The 21,841-nt window shown below is 41.9% G+C and overlaps 1 protein-coding gene across 1 annotated transcript in view; it reads right to left on the reverse strand.

The window, feature by feature from the left end:
- The window catches only part of LOC115121657 (mucin-5AC-like), a 29,662-nt gene extending 12,974 nt beyond the window's left edge, over positions 1-16,688 (reverse strand). The window contains exons 1-15 of the mRNA XM_065022776.1: positions 16,684-16,688; positions 16,297-16,411; positions 13,862-13,946; positions 13,541-13,644; positions 13,166-13,385; positions 12,701-12,826; positions 8,037-8,154; positions 7,217-7,361; positions 4,853-4,951; positions 4,536-4,605; positions 4,135-4,272; positions 3,693-3,857; positions 2,226-2,320; positions 1,825-1,951; positions 768-871 (exon numbers count right to left, since the gene is read on the reverse strand). Of these exons, the coding sequence (XP_064878848.1) occupies positions 768-871; positions 1,825-1,951; positions 2,226-2,320; positions 3,693-3,857; positions 4,135-4,272; positions 4,536-4,605; positions 4,853-4,951; positions 7,217-7,361; positions 8,037-8,154; positions 12,701-12,826; positions 13,166-13,385; positions 13,541-13,644; positions 13,862-13,946; positions 16,297-16,411; positions 16,684-16,688 (1,716 nt within the window). The remainder of the gene's footprint in view (positions 1-767; positions 872-1,824; positions 1,952-2,225; positions 2,321-3,692; positions 3,858-4,134; positions 4,273-4,535; positions 4,606-4,852; positions 4,952-7,216; positions 7,362-8,036; positions 8,155-12,700; positions 12,827-13,165; positions 13,386-13,540; positions 13,645-13,861; positions 13,947-16,296; positions 16,412-16,683) is intronic.
- Between the last annotated feature and the right edge of the window lie 5,153 nt (positions 16,689-21,841).

The following is a 21,841-nucleotide window of genomic DNA, read 5'->3' on the forward strand; positions in this document are numbered from 1 at the left end:
CAACAAGACAACAACAACAACAAGACAACAGCAACAAGACAACAACTATATATTGGGGCTCTGGTAGCCTATTGGTTAGAGCATTGATTGCTGGATCGAATGCCCGAGCTGACAACGTAATAATCTGTCGTTCTGCCCCTGAGCAAGGCAGTTAACCCACTGTTCCCCGGGCCCTGAGCAAGGCAGTTAACCCACTGTTCCCCGGGCCCTGAGCAAGGCAGTTAACCCACTGTTCCCCGGGCCCTGAGCAAGGCAGTTAACCCACTGTTCCCCGGGCCCTGAGCAAGGCAGTTAACCCACTGTTCCCCGGGCCCTGAGCAAGGCAGTTAACCCACTGTTCCCCGGGCCCTGAGCAAGGCAGTTAACCCACTGTTCCCCGGGCCCTGAGCAAGGCAGTTAACCCACTGTTCCCCGGGCCCTGAGCAAGGCAGTTAACCCACTGTTCCCCGGGCGCCGAAGATGTGAATGTCGATTATGGCAGCACCCTCTCTGATTCAGAGGGTTTGGGTTAAACGCGGAAGACACATTTCAGTTTAGGCATTCGGTTGTACAACTTACACAACAACAACAAGACAACAACAGCCTACACAACAACAAAACACACCCACATCACAATGACAATACCACACACAACCATTCACATCATCATAAACTCGTCATAGACCACAAAACATTTAAAAAATGAATAATAATAACAATAATTATGAGAATAAAAATAATATTAAATAAGTAACGTGAATAGAAATGAGATGTCCATGTAAATGTACCTGGCAGGTGAAGTCTGTCTGGCTCAGTGAACGACAGGTGCGGTCACAGCTGGTCATGGTGTAGTCATAGACCATCGTGTCAGGGCAGCTGGAGGAGTACTTCCCTGTGGAAAACAGTATCGTGATTCAACATTTAATGACATGTTTTGGGGTATTTTGTTTTTAAATAAGAAGGTTAACCCTGAACACCGTGGGTTAATAGGAGGATAAACCCTGGACACTGTGGGTAAATAGGAGGGTAAACCCTGGACACTGTGGGTTAATAGGAGGGTAAACCCTGGACACTGTGGGTTAATAGGAGGGTAAACCCTGGACCGTGGGTTAATAGGAGGGTAAACCCTGGACACCATGGGTTAATAGGAGGGTAAACCCTGGACACTGTGGGTTAATGGAGGGGAAACACTGGACACTGTGGGTTAATAGGAGGGTAAACCCTGGACACTGTGGGTTAAAAGGAGGGTAAACCCTGGACCGTGGGTTAATAGGAGGGTAAACCCTGGACACCGTGGGTTAATAGGAGGGTAAACCCTGGACACTGTGGGTAAATAGGAGGGTAAACCCTGGACACCATGGGTTAATAGGAGGGTAAACCCTGGACACCGTGGGTTAATAGGAGGGTAAACCCTGGACACTGTGGGTTAATAGGAGGGTAAACCCTGGACACTGTGGGTTAATAGGAGGGTAAACCCTGGACACCGTGGGTTAATAGGAGGGTGAACCCTGGACACTGTGGGTAAATAGGAGGGGAACCCTGGACACCGTGGGTAAATAGGAGGGTAAACCCTGGACACTGTGGGTTAATAGGAGGGTAAAGGCTGAACACCGTGGGTTAATAGGAGGGTGAACCCTGGACACTGTGGGTAAATAGGAGGGTAAACCCTGGACACTGTGGGTTAATAGGAGGGTAAAGGCTGAACACCGTGGGTTAATAGGAGGGTAAACCCTGGACAACGTGGGTTAATAGGAGGGTAAACCCTGGACAACGTGGGTTAATAGGAGGGGAACCCTTCATTAATTAATTAATAAATACATTCAGTATCTCTGATGTTTATCTTACCACAGGTGGTGTTTCTCCATCCACTGAGCAGGACGCCTGCAGCAGCACATGCATGGACGTAGGAGGAGACCGCAGCACACATGCACTCCTCACTCCTCTCACAGTTACAACTGTCAAATACGCAGATCTACAGGGAGAGAAGAAGAAACAGTAGAAGAAGAACGTTCAGTTATGAGATGTGTTAATGAAGAAATATTCTGTTTTCTGAAATCACACACAAGCACAGGACAATAGTACTACAAAAATCTGATTAGATGTTTTGAGATAAATTAAAATAATGTTATATTAATTATTTGATATAGAACGTCTTAAATGATTGTTTAAATAAATATATATTCTTAGAGCTTTGGGATAACTCTGTAATTAAAGAGCATTTGAGAAGTTAATATCATCATACTTACTTCCTTGTAGTAATTTGGGTTGATCTCAGTGTGGCATTGGGAAAATATTCCTTCACTATCTGACAGCATTGAGCACCAGTGCTTGGCATATCTCTCTGTAAAACATATGAGATATTAGCAACATTTCACAAAGTACAAAGAGTTTTAATCTAGGCTTTACTGTGCATCTCAGTAGACATATGTAAATGTAATCTCCAAAAAGTATTCCAAGGCTCTGATAAAGGCTCTCGAAACATAATGAAACAGTTTAATTATAAAAGTTAGTTAGAAAATCTATACAGAGGATCCTTTTTCTACTACTAGTAAGGAATAGTTTTGGTATTATCAAGTCCCTCAGTCGAGCACCTGATTCCCTTTTTGTTCAAGCTGGGCTGAAGCGCATTTGGGTATTGTTTCATTAGACCAGGGGTTCCCAAACCTTTTTGGCCCACGACCCCATTTAGACTGGTGAAGAGGCCTGCCCGCTGTCCCACAATAGATTTGCCCCATTTGTGCGAGTCCACCTTTCAGTCCCATAAAAAGCTGGGGAGTTTGTGAGTCGTTCAGTCAGAGTTTCCTCTTGATTGCGAGAAATAGCATAGATTCTTTGTTTAACATGTGCCTCTATTCCTCCACATCGATTGCGGACGGTAATATCAAAGTCTCTGTAATAGTGTGTGGTTTCATTCCGTAGTGGAACTAGCCGTTCAACGTGGGAATGATTCAAGTGCAACGGTCAAGTGCGGCCATGGAAGAACTGGGACAATTTCGGCGTCCAAGAATTGTGTACAGATCCTTGCGACATGGGGCCGTGCATTATCATGTTGAAACACGAGGTAATGGCGGTGGATGAATGGCATGACAATAGGCCTCAGGATCTTGTCACGGTGTCTCTGTGTATTCAAATTGCCATTGATAAAATGCAATTTAAGAGTGTTCATTGTCTGTAGCTTATGCCAGCCCCGTACCATAACCCCACCGCCACCATGGGACATTTTGTTCACAACATCAGCTGCGGTTGTGAGGCCGGATGGATGTTCTGCCAAATTCTCTAAAATGACGTTGAAGATGGCTTATGGTAGAGAAATTAACATTCAATTCCCTGGCTACAGATCTGGTGAATCCTGCAGTCAATTGCATGCGCCCTCAAAATTAAGACATCTGTAGCATTGAGTTGTGTGACAAAAACCTCACATTTTAGAGTGGCCTTCTTTTTACCCTAGCACATGGTGCACCTGTGTAATTGTCATAGTGTTAAATCAGCTTCTTGATCTGCCACACCTGTCAGATAGATGGATTGTCTTGGCAAAGGCAAAATGCTAACTAACAGGGATGTAAACAAATTTGTGTATATATTATTTGGTATTTTGGAAATTCTCCCGTGACCCCATTTTCATATAAAGTGACCCTACGTGGGGTAGTGACCCCTAGTTTGAGAACTACTGCATTAGACATATGTTAGTGCTTTTAAAGAGGTTGAAGGAGTACCGTTCTCCACACTCAGACTGCATGGGATCTCAAAGCTCTGTGCCACATCAGGACAGCTTGCTTTGGTCTTCCAAGTGTTGGCGAATGTCACAGCGGTTCCTTCCACCAGTCCATTGATGGTTCTGAAGTCGTCAGTGCGGACGCTGTTAAAGTCTCCGCAAAGACCTGGATAAGAGGTACAAAACATTATAACAGGTGTTTTGAACTAACATTGACTGAAGATGCAATGCATCAAGTATCATTAGTTTATTAATAATTGTTTCAGGTGAGGTTTGACCGAACCCCTCAAACAAGCGGTATAGTGACACACGTTACATTAACAGTAGTTTGATAACCAATCAGCTTTTATAATAACAATGCATGAGATTTATATAGCGCTTCTCAACAACCCAAAAACGCTTATCTTTTCACAAAGACGTTAAATGAGCAGAGGGAAACATACCCTGGGTTTTTTCTTTGTGTGAACTGCTAGCTACGATGTAGACCTGCATTATAGGTGTTAGCTGGACCTCTAGACGGAGCCCATAAGAGGTATGCACAACGATGTAGAACGTAGAGGGCTGAAAGATGCTTACATCAGCTGTGGAAAATATACACAAGTTCTAGTTACAATCTGGTTTACCATGAACTTTTACCTCCCACTTCCCTATTATGGGATGCTTATGGTGTTACATGCTGCTAGACAAGGAAAGAAAGAGGAAAGAAAGAGACAACTTCTGGTACAGAATGTACTGCATGGGAAGGGTTTCAAACATACATTTATACTGATCAATGACTACAAAAATAGACAGATGTCACATCTCTGTATCTCTTTTCTCAAGCAGCCATCAATCAGTCACTCACCCATGAAAAGTGGCATCTGAGAAAACATCTTGTTGACAAAGACCCTTCCACTGGCATCGATGACGATCATCTGCAAGTGACAAATTACAACTTGAGTTAAAGCGACTCCCCTGGTGATAAGGAGTGTGGAACAGGGTTGGAGTCAATTCCAGTCAATTCAGAAAGAAAACCTAATTCCAATTCCAAATGTTCCTCACTGAAAAACAATGAAGAGCATTGGAATTGGAATTCAGTGGACTGCCTGAATTGACTGGAAATGAAATGTAATTTACTCCAACCCTGAAGTGGTGATACGAGTCACTGACTGGCTAACTTACCTTGGACTCTGGAGTCACCAGGGTTACAGATCTTAGGCAGGTCTCAATGTCCGTCTTCCCACATTTCACTATGTCACCCAGGACTGTGAAAGCAGTCTTGTTGGTTTGCTGGGGACAATCGGCAACAGGTATGACAGTAAAGTTAAGGTATGACAGTAAAGTCAAGGTATGACAGTAAAGTTAAGGTATGACAGTAAAGTTATGGAGTAATTAATTACAATATAGCAATTAAACACTGGAGTGATAGATGTGCAGAAGATGAATGTGCAAGTAGAGACACGGGTGTAAAGGAGCAAGATAAATAAATAAATACAGTATGGGGATGAGGTAGATAGATGGGCTGTTTACAGGTGGGCTATGTACAGGTGCAGTGATCTGTGAGCTGCTCTGACAGCTGGTGCTTAAAGCTAGTGAGGGAGATATGAGTCTCCAGCTTCAGTGATTTTTGCAGTTCGTTACAGTCATTGGCAGCAGAGAACTGGAAGGAAATGCGACCAAAGGAGGAATTGGCTTTGGGGGTGACCAGTGAAATATGCCTGCTGGATCGCGTGCTATGAGTGGGTGATGCTATGGTGACCAGTGAGCTGAGATAAGGCGGGGCTTTACTTAGCAGAGACTTGTAGATAACCTGTAGTCAGTAGGTTTGGCGACGAGTATGAAGCGAGGGCAGAGTGTTGGAGGCTATTTTATAGATGACATCGCCGAAGTCGAGGATCGGTAGGAGGGTCCGTTTTACGAGGGTATGTTTGGCAGCATGAGTGAAGAATACTTCGCTGCGATATAGTAAGCCAATTCTAGATTTAATTTTGGATTGGAGATGCTTAATGTGAGTCTGGAAGGAGAGTTTACAGTCTAACCAGACACATAGGTATTTGAAGTTGTCCACGTTTTCTTTGTCAGAACCGTCCAGAGTAGTGATGCTGGACGGGCGTGCAGGAGCGGGCAGTGATCGATTGAATAGCATGCATTTAAGAGTAACTTGCATTTAAGAGTAGTTGGAGGCCAAGGAAGGAGAGTTGTATGTCATTGATGCTCGTCTGGAGGTTAGTTAACACAGTGTCCAAAGAAGGGCCAGAAGTATACAGAATGGTGTCATCTGCGTAGAGGTGGATCAGAGGATCACCAGCAACAAGAGCGACATCATTGATGTATACAGAGAATAGAGTCAGCCCAAGAATTTAACCCCGTGGCACCCTCATAGAGACTGCCAGAGGTCCACTTTGTATTCAGAACAAAAAGTCAATTTCTTTGCCACATTTTTTGCAGTATTACTTTAGTGCCTTGTTGCAAACAGGATGCATGTTTTGGAATGTTTTTTATTCTGTTCAGGATTCCTTCTTTTCACTTGTCAATTAGGTTAATATTGTGGAGTAACTACAATGTTGTTGATCCATCCTCAGTTTTGTCCTATCACAGCCATTAAACTCTGTAACTGTTTTAAAGTCACCATTGGTGAAATCCCCGATCAGTTTCCTTCCTGTCTGGTTACTGAGTTAGGAAGGATACTTGTATCTTTGTTGTGACTGGGTGTAATGATACACCATCCAAAGTGTAATTAATAACTTCACCATGTTCAAAGGGGTATTCAGTGTCTGCTTTTTAAACGTTTTACCAATCTACCAATCGGTGCCCTTCTTTGCGAGTCATTGGAAAAACTTTCTGGTCTTTGTGGTTGAATCTGTTTGTGAAATTCATTGCTCGACTCGACGGACCTTAGAGATAATTTTACGTGTGGACATGAGGTAGTCATTCAAAAGTCATGTTAAAGACTGTAAGTGGACACAAAGCGAGTCCACGCAATGTATTATGTGATTTGTCAAGCCAATGTTTACTCCTGAACATAAAGCTTGTCATAACAAAGGGGTTGAATACCTATTGACTCAACATTTTTTGATTTATCTTTTAAAGCCATTTGTAGTTTTTTTAAAATGTTTAATTTTTTAAAATATTTTGTAAATACCTTCTGAAGGCACTGTATATTATGGTTCAACTTGATTGAAAAGTATTTATGAGATTAATATGGATAGTGATGCTAATGGTATGTATAAACACCTCCAATGCAAGCTGTCGGCTGCAATCTACATGTTCGCTAGCGATTTAGGAGTTAAATCTACTAAACATACAGTCATCATGGAGGCATCATGGAGATATTAGTGCCAAATGACATGGAATCTGAATTGATTCACTTTGAATTTGTATGAAAGAGACCACATTTTTATTCAATATTTCTGTTGGCACTAATACCACTAAATACAGTAGGTTAGATCCCTACCTTGGACAGGACATATGCGCAGTCTCCATACAGTAGGTTAGATCCCTACCTTGGACAGGACATATGAGCAGTCTCCATACAGTAGGTTAGATCCCTACCTTGGACAGGACATATGAGCAGTCGCCATGGAAAGTGTAGGCTTTCCCATCGTAAGTGGTGATGTGGGAACCTCCCACTATGGAGCAGGTAGCAGGGCAATCTAGATCCATACAACTCCACTGGCCTTGGATACAGGTACTAACGGAGAGAGACAGTCAGTTTAGCCTCAACACATACAACTCCACTGGCCTTGGATACAGGTACTAACGGAGAGAGACAGTCAGTTTAGCCTCAACACATCTGGCTCCACTGGCCTTGGATACAGGTACTAACGGAGAGAGACAGTCAGTTTAGCCTCAACACATCTGGCTCCACTGGCCTTGGATACAGGTACTAACGGAGAGAGACAGTCAGTTTAGCCTCAACACATCTGGCTCCACTGGCCTTAGATACAGGTACTAACGGAGAGAGACAGTCAGTTTAGCCTCAACACATACAACTCCACAGGCCTTGGATACAGGTACTAACGGAGAGAGACAGTCAGTTTAGCCTCAACACATCTGACTCCACTGGCCTTGGATACAGGTACTAACGGAGAGAGACAGTCAGTTTAGCCTCAACACATCTGACTCCACTGGCCTTGGATACAGGTACTAACGGAGAGAGACAGTCAGTTTAGCCTCAACACATCTGGCTCCACTGGCCTTGGATACAGGTACTAACGGAGAGAGACAGTCAGTTTAGCCTCAACACATCTGGCTCCACTGGCCTTGGATACAGGTACTAACGGAGAGAGACAGTCAGTTTAGCCTCATCACACCCGGATCAACACACACAACAATTCAGTGAATATAAACGCAATGCAGCTCTTACCATTTGTGGCATGTTCTTGAGAATGATTGTCCAGGCTGGTAAGATTGTCCGTTGTGGAGACAAGAGCACTGGTTCACAGCTATACAGCCAGTCTGAGTGATGTCATCAAACACGGTTCCTATGAGAAAGACATTCAAAACATTTAGCCAGCTGATCCCATGACTTACATTCAAGACATTACATTGAGTCACCTGGTTCCATAATGACATTCAACACATTTAGCCAGCTGATCCCATGACTTACATTCAATACATTACATTTAGTCACCTGGTTCCATAATGACATTCAACACATTTAGCCAGCTGATCCCATGACTTACATTAAAAACATTACATTTAGTCAACTAAAACCACTTAAATTACATTCAACACATTTAGTCAACTGATTCCGTAAATTACATTAAAAGCAATACATTTAGTCACCTGATCCCATAAATGACATTACTAATAAATGTAATATGTTATATTAAAGGCCCAGTGTACATTTAAAAAAAAAAAAAAATTAAATTATGATTTTTTAGGGGGTGCTGCAGGACACCCCTACTTCCTGCAGAACATATCTGACATGAGGTTTAATTCAGTCTTCCTGGTTTAAAATACAGGGACGTGGACTCCAGTCATGTGACTTGCAATTTGAGACTTGACAAAAAAGTATCTTTATTTTATTTAACCTTTATTTAACCAGGTAGGCTAGTTGAGAACAAGTTCTCATTTACAACTGCGACCTGGCCAAGATAAAGCATAGCAGTGTGACACAGACAACTACACAGAGTTACACATGGAGTAAACAACAAACAAGCCAATAACACAATAAACAAGTCAATGACACAGTAGAAAAAATGAAGTATATTTATAGCGTGTGCAAAAGGCATGAGGAGACAATAAATAGGCCATAGGAATAAATTATTACAATTTATCAGATTAACACTGGAGTGATAAATGAGCAGATGATGATGTGCAAGTAGAGATACTGGGGTGTAAAAGAGCAGAAAAGTAAATAAAATAAAAACAGTATGGAGATGAGGTAGGAAGATTGGGTGGGCTATTTACAGATGAACTATGTACAGCTGCAGCGATCGGTTAGCTGCTCAGATAGTTGATGTTTAAAGTTGGTGAGGGGAAAAAAAGTCTCCAACTTCTGTGATTTTTGCAATTCGTTCCAGTCACTGGTAGCAGAGAACTGGAAGGAAAGGTGGCCAAATGAGGTGTTGGCTTTGGGGATGATCAATGAGATATACCTGCTGGAACGTGTGCTACGGGTGGGTGTTGTTATCGTGACCAGTGAACTGAGATAAGGTGGAGCTTTACCTAGCATAGACTTATAGATGACCTGGAGCCAGTGGGTCTGGCGACAAATATGTAACGAGGGCCAGCCGACTAGAGCATACAGGTCGCAGTGGTGGGTGGTATAAGGTGATTTGGTAACAAAACGGATGGCACTGTGATAGACTGCATCCAGTTTGCTGAGTAGAGTATTGGAAGCTATTTTGTAGATGACATCGCCAAAGTCGAGGATCGGTAGGATAGTCCGTTTTACTCAGGTAAGTTTGGCAGTGTGACTGAAGGAGGCTTTGTTGCGAAGTAGAAAGCCGATTCTAGATTTGATTTTGGATTGGAGATGTTTAATATGAGTCTGGAAGGAGAGTTTACAGTCTAACCAGACACCTAGGTATTTATAGTTGTCCACATATTCTAGGTCGGAACCGTCCAGGGTGGTGATGCTAGTCGGGCGGGCGGGTGCGGGCAGCGAACGGTTGAAAAGCATGCATTTGGTTTTACGAGCGTTTAAGAGCAGTTGGAGAACACAGAAGGAGTGTTGTATGGCATTGAAGCTCGTTTGGAGGTTAGTTAGCACAGTGTCCAAAGAAGGGCCAGATCTATACAGAATGGTTTCGTCTCCATAGAGGTGGATCAGGGAATCACCCGCAGCAAGAGAGACATCATTGATATATACAGAGAAAAGAGTCGGCCCAAGAATTGAACCCTGTGGTACCCCCATAGAGACTGCCAGAGGTCCGGACACACGGAACGCTGTCTGCAAAGTAGTTGGTGAACCAGGCGAGGCAGTCATTAGAAAAATTAAGGCTATTGAGTCTGCCGATAAGATTGTGGTGATTGACAGAGTCGAAATCCTTGGCCAGGTCGATGAAGACGGCTGCACAGTACTTTTATCTTTTATCGATGGATTATGATATCGTTCAGTACCTTGAGCGTGGCTGAGGTGCACCCGTGACCGGCTCAGAAACCGGATTGCACAGCGGAGAAGGTACGGTGGAATTCTAAATGGTCAGTGATCTGTTTATTAACTTGGCTTTCAAAGACTTTAGATAGGCAGGGCAGGATGGATATAGCTGTAACAATTTGGGTCTAGGGTGTCACCCCCTTTGAAAAGGGGGATGACCGCGGCATTTTCCAATCTTTAGGTATCTCAGACGATACGAAAGAGAGATTGAACAGGCTAGTAATAGGGGTTGCAACAATGGCGGCGGATAGTTTTAGAAAGAGAGGGTCCAGATATTTTATTTTATTTTACCTTTATTTAACTAGGCAAGTCAGTGAAGAACAAATTCTTATTTTTAATGATGGCCTAGGAACAGTGGGTTAACTGCCTGTTCAGGGGCAGAATGACAGATTTGTACCTTGTCAGCTCGGGGGTTTGAAGTTGCTACCTTCCGGTTACTAGTCCAACGCTCTTACCACTAGGCTACCCTGCCGCCCCTAGCCCAGCTGATTTGTACGGGTTCAGGTTTACCAGCTCTGTCTGGATTTGGGTGAAGGAGAAGCTGGGGAAGCTTGGGCGAGTAGCTGTAGAGTAGAGTTTCCTGACTGACAGCGTGTATTGGCTCCTGACTTACCTGAACAGTTGCATATCGCGGGGACTATTCGATGCTATTGCAGTCCGCCACAGGATGTTTTTGTGCTGGTCGAGGGCAGTCAGGTCTGGAGTGAACCAAGGGCTGTATCTGTTCTTAATTCTTCATTTTTTGAAAGGGGCATGCTTATTTAAGATGGAGAGGAAATAACTTTTAAAGAATGACCAGGCATCCTCGACTGACGGGATGAGGTCAATATCCTTCCAGGATACCTGGGCCAGGTCGATTAGAAAGGCCTGCTCGCAGACGTGTTTTAGGGAGCATTTGATAGTGATGATGGGTGGTCGTTTGACCGCGGACCCATTGCAGATACAGGCAATGAGACAGTGATCGCTGAGATCCTGATTGAAAACAGCGGAGTTGTATTTGGAGGGCAAGTTGGACAGGATAATGTCTATGAGGGTGCCCAGGTTTACGGATTTAGGGTTGTACCTGGTGGGTTCCTTGATGATTTGTGTGAGATTGAGGGCATCTAGCTTAGATTGCAGGACTGCCGGGGTGTTAATTAAGCATATCCCAGTTTAGGTCACCGAACTGAACGAACTCTGAAGCTAGATGGGGGGCGATCAATTCACAAGGGCAGCTGTATGACTCAATTTGTCACCTTGCGCATGTAAACCTATCTATTATTTTAATCAAAGTGCTGCAGGTTTTGTGCGTTTTGTACTGTGTCTTGACCAATCAGATTCACAGAAATCACAGGTTGCGCAGGTCAGGCGCAAATCACAAAATCTAGCAAAACTCTGCTCCGCTTTCCTCCGGTATGTATTTAGCAAACATGATAACACATAACTCCTGACATACCCAAGCAAGAACTCTTCACGGAAATGTTTCAGCAGCCTACACTTAAACTGTCTGGGAAGAAAACTAGAGGATTTCTCAGTCTGACTATGCTACTGATAACAACCGCTGCCTGGAGCTGCATAGTCTACAGCCAATGCGCCCTGTCCCTTCTGACCAGGGTAAACCACATGGTAATGTGGTTAAGGCTATATTCAAACTTGGTCTGGCTGGCTAGGCTACCTTGACCTTTTCAATCCAGAATGATTAACTGAAATGAATCAAACAACACAGAACTGATTACATAAATGGACCGTGTGAGTCCATTTTTAATTGCAGTTGTATAGGCCTATATGATGCTAAGCTCAGCCCTGTGAGTTCTGTTGTCCAATCACTGTGGTTGTGTCTGTGTACAGGAAAGAAGATTTAAAATAGGTTGCTGAAGTTTGACAGGTTTTTCATCCACCCAAGGGTCAGGATTTTTTCCAGAATTTCTTTAAAACCATGTGACCTGTTTCGAAAATATCTGAATACCTAGGCGGCAGGTAGCTTATTGGTTAAGAGCATTGCTGTCACACCCTGGCCATAGAGAGGCTTTAATTCTCTGTTTTGGTTAGGCCAGGGTGTGACTAGGGTGGGCATCCTAGTTTCTTTATTTCTATGTTTTCTGTTTCTATGTTTTGGACGGATATGGTTCTCAATCAGGGACAGCTGTCTATCGTTGTCTCTGATTGGGAATCATACTTAGGCAGCCTGTTATGGTGTAGTCAGCTACTTTAAAATAGTTACATAGCTGATATATGATGTTGTATTCAGCTACTTTAAAATAGTTACATAGCTGATATATGATGTTGTATTCAGCTACTTTAACATAGTTACATAGCTGATATATGATGTTGTATTCAGCTACTTTAAAATGGTTACATAGCTGATATATGATGTTGTATTCAGCTACTTTAAAATGGTTACATAGCTGATATATGATGTTGTATTCAGTAATGAGTGCATGTACCAGCAGGGCAGAAGCATCCGTCGGTGCAGTGTTCCTCACAATGCTGGTTCCTCTTTGGGTTGGAGCAGGTATCAGTGCAGGGACTACCACACTCCTGGTACTGCATGCTTAAAGGACACGTCTCCACTGCTCAACACAAATAACCAGAGTCACAGATCTGTTTCTGAGGCTTCATTACTTCACATTTTCACATATTCTTCTATTCATATCATTGGAAGTGAAAATTGGGATTTGCTCCTCAGTTTTCAGTCACATAAATGTAAATACAAGCATGTCAAAGAAGAAGACACTATAGATTACCTAAGGCAAAGCATTATTGCATATCAAACGTGTTTACTTTGAGTTACAACATAACTGTGGCTGAGGTTGTTTTATACCCACATCCAAACTACCAACAGAGCAATACAAACAAACAATCCAGTATCAAAACAAAAAGGATGTGTAATGCAAATAATGTTCCCTTACAGCAGAACTGGTCGGTCTTCCACTCCTGGGGTTTCCCCCCTGCGTGAGCACACTGGCGGGAGTACTCTGACATGGTGGGACAGGCGCAGGTGACACTGCTGCTGCTGTTGCCACAGTGACACATGTCTTCTGCACAGGCCTTGATGAAGGAGTCTGTGGCAATCAGGTCCTTACAGCTACTGAAGGCAGGATTGGTGAGAAGCTGTTTACAAAGTTTGGTCTGAAAGGATGAAGAAGAAGAAGAATTACTAGAGGCAACAGAGGGACTGTACTGATCAAATGTCAGCCATAGTGATATTTTAAACTAACAGTCATGTTTAAATGTAATGAATAAGAAATCTTAAATGTTCAGCTCAGCTCTAGACTTGTAAATACCTGGTCTTCACACTGCTCAGTGTGAACAGGGATTTCTGTACAGGTTTCTGTTGGGCCATTCATCTTCCAAATATCAGCATAGTCGATTATCTTCAGATAATCATCTGTGGGAAAAGAAACATAGTTTTATCTTACCTGTTTATTTCCCCTTACAAACAGCCTCTGTCATCATGTGTTTTGTGTTTTTGATAACCCTTTCTTAAAATGGTACCTAGAAAAATACTTTATAACCCCTTCCTAACCCATAGATTGAACCCTCACATTCATAAACAGAACAGGAGCGTAATCCGCCCCTCTAAGACATTTGGTGATTTTGTTTACCATTCCTATTGAACTCGTTCTGGACTCTGTTGAAGTCTCCACACAGCCCACATGTATGATTCTGGAACTTTGAGTCCAGCTCCACCTATAAAACCAATGGAACATGACTGAGGGTTAATGCATTGCAAGCTAGCTGCCTACAGCAGTTCATATATATGTACATTTCACATACAGCTAGCTGGCCATACACCTACAGCAGTTTATATATATGTACATTTCACATACAGCTAGCTGGCCATGCACCTACAGCAGTTTATATATATGTACATTTCACATACAGCTAGCTGGCCATACACCTACAGCAGTTTATATATATGTACATTTCACATACAGCTAGCTGGCCATGTGCCTACAGCAGTTCACATGTACTGACATTTCACATTCTTCATCCTGAGATGAGTCTGTTCTAGCCTTGGTACCAGTCTGTTTAAGCTAACATTCCACTCCTTGTTCTAGCCTTGGTACCAGTCTGTTTATGCTAACATTCCACTCCTTGTTCTAGCCTGGGTACCAGTCTGTTTATGCTAACATTCCACTCCTTGTTCTAGCCTCGGTACCAGTCTGTTTATGCTAACATTCCACTCCTTGTTCTAGCCTGGGTACCAGTCTCCTTATGCTAACATTCCACTCCTTGTTCTAGCCTGGGTACCAGTCTGTTTATGCTAACATTCCACTCCTTGTTCTAGCCTTGGTACCAGTCTCTTTATGCTAACATTCCGCTCCTTGTTCTAGCCTTGGTACCAGTCTCTTTATGCTAACATTCCGCTCCTTGTTCTAGCCTGGGTACCAGTCTGTTTAAGCTAACATTCCACTCCTTGTTCTAGCCTGGTTACCAGTCTGTTTAAGCTAACATTCCACTCCTTGTTCTAGCCTTGGTACCAGTCTCCTTATGCTAACATTCCACTCCTTGTTCTAGCCTGGTTACCAGTCTCCTTATGCTAACATTCCACTCCTTGTTCTAGCCTTGGTACCAGTCTCTTTATGCTAACATTCCACTCCTTGTTCTAGCCTCGGTACCAGTCTGTTAATAATAACATTCCACCCCCTGTGCTACAAGCATTTCGCTACTTCCGCAATAACATCTGCTAAATATGTGTGCGACCAATAGAATGACACTGAGTACAAGGAGTGTGATGTTAGCACAAAAGGCAGTGTTTTTCAGGCTAGGAATGTACAGATAGGATCAAAACTGAGCATTAGATACCTACATTTTTTTTAAAGGGTACATATCACTATTTGTTTCTCTGTCTTTATAATCAGGATTTCATTTTTTGTTGGTTTGTGTTTTATAAACATCTGACAGGGGGAGGTTTCTTACAATCCCCTCTGTTTTTTACCTCTCCTGCACATGCACTCTTCCCTTTAAAACATTTTAAACTCTCATCTTTTTGTTAAAACCATTTAAACTCTCATCATGTTGTTAAAAACTTTTAAACTCTCATCGTGTTTCCAGGTTGTATCACACCCGGCCGTGATTGGGAGTCCCATAGGGCAGCGCACAATTGGTCCAGCGTCATCCAGGTTTGGCCAGGGTAGGCCATCATTGTAAATAATCATTTGTTCTTAACTGACTTGTTAAATAAAGGTTAAATAAAAAAAATCTTTTAAACTCTCATCTTTTTGTTAAAACCGTTTAAACTCTCATCATAATGTTTTGTATTTTCTTGTGTGCATTCTTGGAAAATAACAAAATGAAGCATCATATTGATGATGTTTTCATCATTAAACTGAATGTGAGTTGTCTGAAAACTGGTCTGTCTGCTTTGCAAGTTAGTTTCAGTCTGAGGTTATGATGTCTGAGTACACTGGGGTAATTTACGTACACACGAAGGTGAACGATAATACATACAGTATTTACTCACTACAATGTCAATAGATAGTGAGGCAATGCTGTATGTAACCGTGCAGAAATATACATTGATTATTGGTCTGTCCTGTCCCATCAGAGGTTAACACTGATATTCCCACTCTTATCCCAACAGTTCCACTAACACTGATGTTCCCACTCTTATCCCAACAGTTCCCCTAACACTGATGTTCCCACTCTTATCCCAACAGTTCCCCTAACACTGATGTTCCCACTCTTATCCCAACAGTTCCCCTAACACTGATGTTCCCACTCTTATCCCAACAGTTCCCCTAACACTGATGTTCCCACTCTTATCCCAACAGTTCCCCAAACACTGATGTTCCCACTCTTATCCCATCAGAGGTTAACACTGATGTTCCCACTCTTATCCCAACAGTTCCCCTAACACTGGTGTTCCCTAAAGTCACTAGCTAACTACAGACCATTTTCATCTGGACCAGAATATTGCATTAAAGCATCACATTTACATTTGACATTTAGCAGACACTCTCATCCAGAGTGAACCACATTTAACTGTAGTGTAACAGAAGACGTATGGAAATGAGTAAGCAAACTAAACACATACCCAGAGGGAGTCATCTTCATTCCACATGATGACTAACCCCAGCTTGGCTGTGATCTTCACATAGGAAACAGTCCTCTCAATGAAGACGTTAGACTGACCAAACGGTATGGTGACCCTAGAGGGACAAAACAATAGTGTTCATCAGAGAGGAGAGTCTGTATTCCAACAAGGGTCAAAATGGTCCTTTACAGTATTTTCTTTGTATTTTTCTTCCTCCCCTGTTGAGACTGTACCAGGTAATAATGTCTGTATAGGATTTCATCAAATGGCATTTCAGCTTGGTAACTTTCATCTGTAAATGCACATCAACTGAACTTCAGAATAAGAGTTTGACCTCTGAATGCTTTTAGATCACTGATGAACTCACTGTTGCCCGTTGAAACTGACATCATGTAGATTATGTTAAAACAGCAAAAGATTGATCTCAAGATGAGATTAATGATGATGCAACACTGCATCCATGACATTAATGCATTTTTTATCAAACTTGTTATGAATTTTACCTCAAGTCTTCGCACAAATGTAGCAACTGAATGAAGTGAAAAATCAAATACTTTCCATTCTTTTTTTCCTACATATGATAAATGCAAGTGAACTCTCTGAATAAAATGAAATCTCATTGGATGTAGTTAAGTGATTACAAACCCCCGTATCATTTACTTCCTGTATTACTATGTATTTTACACATCTAAGAGCCAATGGTTTTCCACATCTGAGATCCATTGTTGACTAGACTGGGAACTCACTGTAATCCGTTGACACTGACGTTACCGTTGGCCAGCTCCACGAAGGTTCCATCCAGCTTCAAAGAAACCTTCATAATAATAATAGTAGTTTTATTTGACAGACGCCTTTCAGGACCCTCAAGGTCACCTTACATTAAGATCATAGAGCAATACAAACTATGAATCAATACTGCAATTTAAGAACAATTGATCAATAGTGAAATTTAAAGCAATTCATCAATAGTGAAATTTAAAAACAATCAAAGGACTGATCACAAAGGAATACCTTGGTGATGGTGGGCAGCCCATCTACCTCCCCGCGCTGCAGCTGAATGTTAAAGGCCTCGTAGCCGCTGCTGCTCTTACACAACGACGACAGCACGTAGTTACAGGTGTAGGGCAGCTGGAAGAGGTCTCCATCGTAGGTTTTGTAGTGGTAGTTACCCCATGTGCTGCAGACCTGCCCGTTATGAGTGGGACTCACTCCTGCTGCATGGGGGGAAATGTACAGTATAGTTGCACCATTCATGTCTGAATATAAGATGTATAATACAACAGTAGAGTAGAATATAGATATTTGAGTATTTGGTGACATATATTCAACAACACAAATTACCTGATACGATTTGCAGTTTGTAATCATATTGACTCCTAATGGAAGTCATGACTGGAATCATAACTGGAAATAGACAGGGAACAAGTCTTATTTTCCTTCTAACCCAGCTCCTCTTTAGTTCCTCAACTAGGCTACATGACTTATCCTAAAGTGATATTAAAATGTATTTCATCATATCTTTTCTTACCAGTCTCAGAATGTGCAGCAGATAGTCCGAAGACCAGAGCGATCCACGGCTTCACCCATTGGAGTGCCATGATGGTTCTAGTAACGAGTCGTCCTGGTCCACCTGGTCAGGTACTCTTCCTGTTCCTACTGATATCGTTAGGCACCAGGTGCCTGCTTTTAAACTAATACACTCAAGGAAGTATCTCCACTCAAGGAAGTACCTTGATGATTCTGTGATACTTGATTCTGTATCTAAGGAGTGTAATGTGTTTTCATCATAATAATCCTTAGATCACTATCAATATTCCTGAGAGTTAGGGTATGTCCCAAATGTGTTCCCTATAAAATGAGTGTACAAACATTAAGACTGTAGGTGAAAGCTATGATCCCTGATTGATGTCACTTGATAAATCCACTTCAGTCAGTGTAGGTGAAGGGAAAGAGACAGGTTAAAGAAGGATGTTTAAGCCTTGAGACAATTGAGATTTGAGATATGGATTGTGTGTGTGCCATTCAGAGGTTAAATAGGCAAGACAAAACATTTATCTTAAGTGCCTTTGAACGGGGTATGGTGGTAGGTGCCAGGCACACCAGTTTGTGTCAAGAACTGCAACGCTGCTGGGTCTATCACGCTCAACACTTTGTATCTGTATCAAAAATGGTCCATCACCCAAAGGACATCCAGCCGACTTGACACATTTGTGGGAAGCATTGGAGTCAACATGGGCCAGCATCCCTGTGGAACACTTTCGACACCTTGTAGAGTCCATGCCGTGATGAATTGTATGTGATCCTAACTATGTACAGGGAGGTACCGATACAGAGGCAATGTGCAGGGAGCACCGGTTAGTTGAGGTAATATGTACATGTAGGTAGAGTTATTAAAGTGACTATGCATAGATAATAACAACATAATATTTTGGTGACTTTAATTGTATTGCATCTATACCTGACCCAGATTTAGCTCTGAACCACTTCGCAAATGTTTTCAATTGTGTTGTAGATAAACATGCTCCCTTTACGAAACTGTAGAATGAAAAATCAGTCTTGCCCTTGATTCAGGCCAGAGCTATCTGAAGTCATACACAACAGAGATGCTGCCTGGGCCAAAACTAGACTCACAGACTCGGGGTCCAGACTCTTTCAGGCGATCGAGAAATGTCAAATGAGTTAAAAAAGCAAAATCAGATTATTATGTTAATACACTATCTGAATGTACAGGGAACCCAGCTAAATCAGATTATTATGTTAATACACTATCTGAATGTACAGGGAACCCAGCTAAGTTCTGGAAAGCTGTTAAATCACTGACTGAAGGGTTGTGTCTCCTCTTCTCTCCACAAAGATATTCATTTAGATTCTGGCCCTATTACTGACAAAAATGGATATCATGAATGCATTTAAATCACCACTTTATCCGTGCAGCCTTTATATTTGAATGTATTTCAAAGCCAGCTCTTGAAAAGAGTCGTTTGGATGTAGATGATGTAGAATGACACTGAAAATGCTGGTCTGGAGTTGTGTTTTTTGGAAATTCACTGATAAAGAAGTCCAAGGATGCTTTGTTAACAATTAGACATGATAAAATCCACAGGGGCTGATCATTTGGATCCTGGTCTGCTGAAGTGTGCAGCTCCCTTTATTACTGGCTCAGTAGACCACATGTTTTATTTAACATTGTTACCAGGAAGTGTTCCAAAAGCATGGAAATCCGTGTATATGCTGCCACTGCATAAGGGTGGGGATACGAATGATCACGACCTGATCTGTTTCACCTGTTCTTGTGATTGTCTCCACCCCCTCCAGGTGTTGCTTATTTTCCCCAGTGTATTTATCCCTGTGTTTCCTGTCTCTCTGTGCTGGTTCGTCTTGTATGTTTAGTCAAGTCAAATAGCGTCTTTTCCCCGTTCTCCTTTTTCTAGTCCTCCCAGTTTACTCTTGACTGTTTCTGGGACTTTGTACCCGCCTGCCTGACCACTCTGCCTGTCTTGACCACGAGCTTGCTACTCTGTACCTCCTGGACTCTGATCTGGTTTTGACCTTTTTGCCTGTCCACGACCATTCTCTTGCTTACTCCTTTTGGATTAATAAACATTGTAAGACTCCAACCATCTGCCTCCTGTGTCTGCATCTGGGTCTCGCCTTGTGCCTTGATAATCACCCCATTTCAAGACTTGCTCAGCTAAGATTCTTAAATCCTTGGTTATTAATGTACAACTTTGTTCCTTTTTATCTGATAATTGTATTCTTAATAGTAACCAGTCAGGGTTTAGGCCTGGGTATAGTACTACCACACCAACCACGCTAGTTTGTTAATGATCATGTCAATGCCTTGGATGCTAAAAAGAGCTTTGCTGCCTTGTTCATTGACCTGTGAAAGACATTTGACACTGTGGATCATTCTGTTTGGTGGAAGAAATTAAAAATAGGAGAGAGATTGTTCAAACAATGCTTCATCCTGTATTTGATTTTGGTTTTGGTGTTTACATGCATGTGGCAACCTCTGTTTTAAAACCCTTGGACACAGTCTACCATTCAGCGATACGTTTTATCACAGCGGACAATTTTAGGAATCATCATTGTAGTCTGTACAAAAAATGTGGGCTGGACCTCTCTGTCTGTAAGAAGAAAGCTGCATTCTCTTCTTTATTTACACAGTAATCTGACAGAAACTCCCTCTATATGTAACATCATTCATTAAGATAAAAATCATAAGTTACCCGTTCACAGGAATGGATAGCCCTAGAGAACCCTCCAATCTCCACAGATTTGGGAAAATCTGCAATTTTGCTTTTATGCTCCAAATTTGTGGAACCATCTGCAGTTCACTGCAGTTAGATGTGCTGGTGTCACTCAGGAAGTGTACATTATTGATTAAATACCTCTATGTAGTTGAATGTCATTGCTTTTATAAAAATTTAAAAAATAATTTATGTTGAAATTTGTTCTATACACATGTGTATGATGTTTTAATATTCTGTTTTTATTGTAATGTGTACAGGGCTGTCTTGTAACATAGATTTTCATCTCAATGTGACTCCCTGTTTAAATACAGGTCGAATCAAATAAAATAAAAATGTTTCATGGCCTGCTCTTGGAAAAGAGGGAAAAGCTTGATTTGAAAAAAATATATTTTAGGTGGTAGATCAGCTTTAATATTGCAGATTGGGATTCCATCAATGTATTTGTCACTTCCAATCACCCATATATATTTTTTAACCATATATATATATATATATATATATATATACACATATAAATACATACATACTGTTATTTTTTTATTTTTTTTATTTCACCTTTATTTAACCAGGTAAGCTTGTTGAGAACATGTTCTCATTTACAATTGCGACCTGACCAAGATAAAGCAAAGCAGTGCGACACAAACAACAACACAGAGTTACACATGGAATAAATAAGCGTACATTCAATAACACAATAGAAAAAAAGAAATATACAGTGTGTGCAATATACAGTGTGTGCAAATGGCGTGAGGAGGTGCAAATGGCGTGAGGAGGTAAGGCAAAAAATAGGCCATAGTAGCAAAGTAATTACAATTTAGCAGATTAACATTGGAGTGATAAATGAGCAGATGATGATGTGCAAGTAGTGATACTGGTGTGCAAAAGAGAAGAAAAGTGAAATAAAAACAATATAGGGATGAGGTAGGTAAATTTAGTGGGCTATTTACAGATGGATTATGTACAGCAGCAGCGATCGTTTTGTTGCTAAGATTGCTGATGTTTAAATTAGTGAGAGAAATGTACGTCTCCAGCTTCAGTGATGTTTGCAATTCGTTCCAGTCACTGGCAGCAGAGAACTGGAAGGAAAGGCGGACAAAGAGGTGCTGGCTTTGGGGATGACCAGGGAGAAATACCTGCTGGAACGTGTGCTACGGTGGGTGTTGTTATTGTGACCAGTGAGCTGAGATAAGGCGGAGCTTTACCTAGCATAGATTTATGGATAACCTGGAGCCAGTGGGTCTGGCGACGGATATGTAGCGGGGGCCAGCCGACTAGAGCATACGGGTCGTAGT

Source organism: Oncorhynchus nerka, linkage group LG9a, assembly GCF_034236695.1.
Source record: "Oncorhynchus nerka isolate Pitt River linkage group LG9a, Oner_Uvic_2.0, whole genome shotgun sequence".
Taxonomy (NCBI): domain Eukaryota; kingdom Metazoa; phylum Chordata; class Actinopteri; order Salmoniformes; family Salmonidae; genus Oncorhynchus; species Oncorhynchus nerka.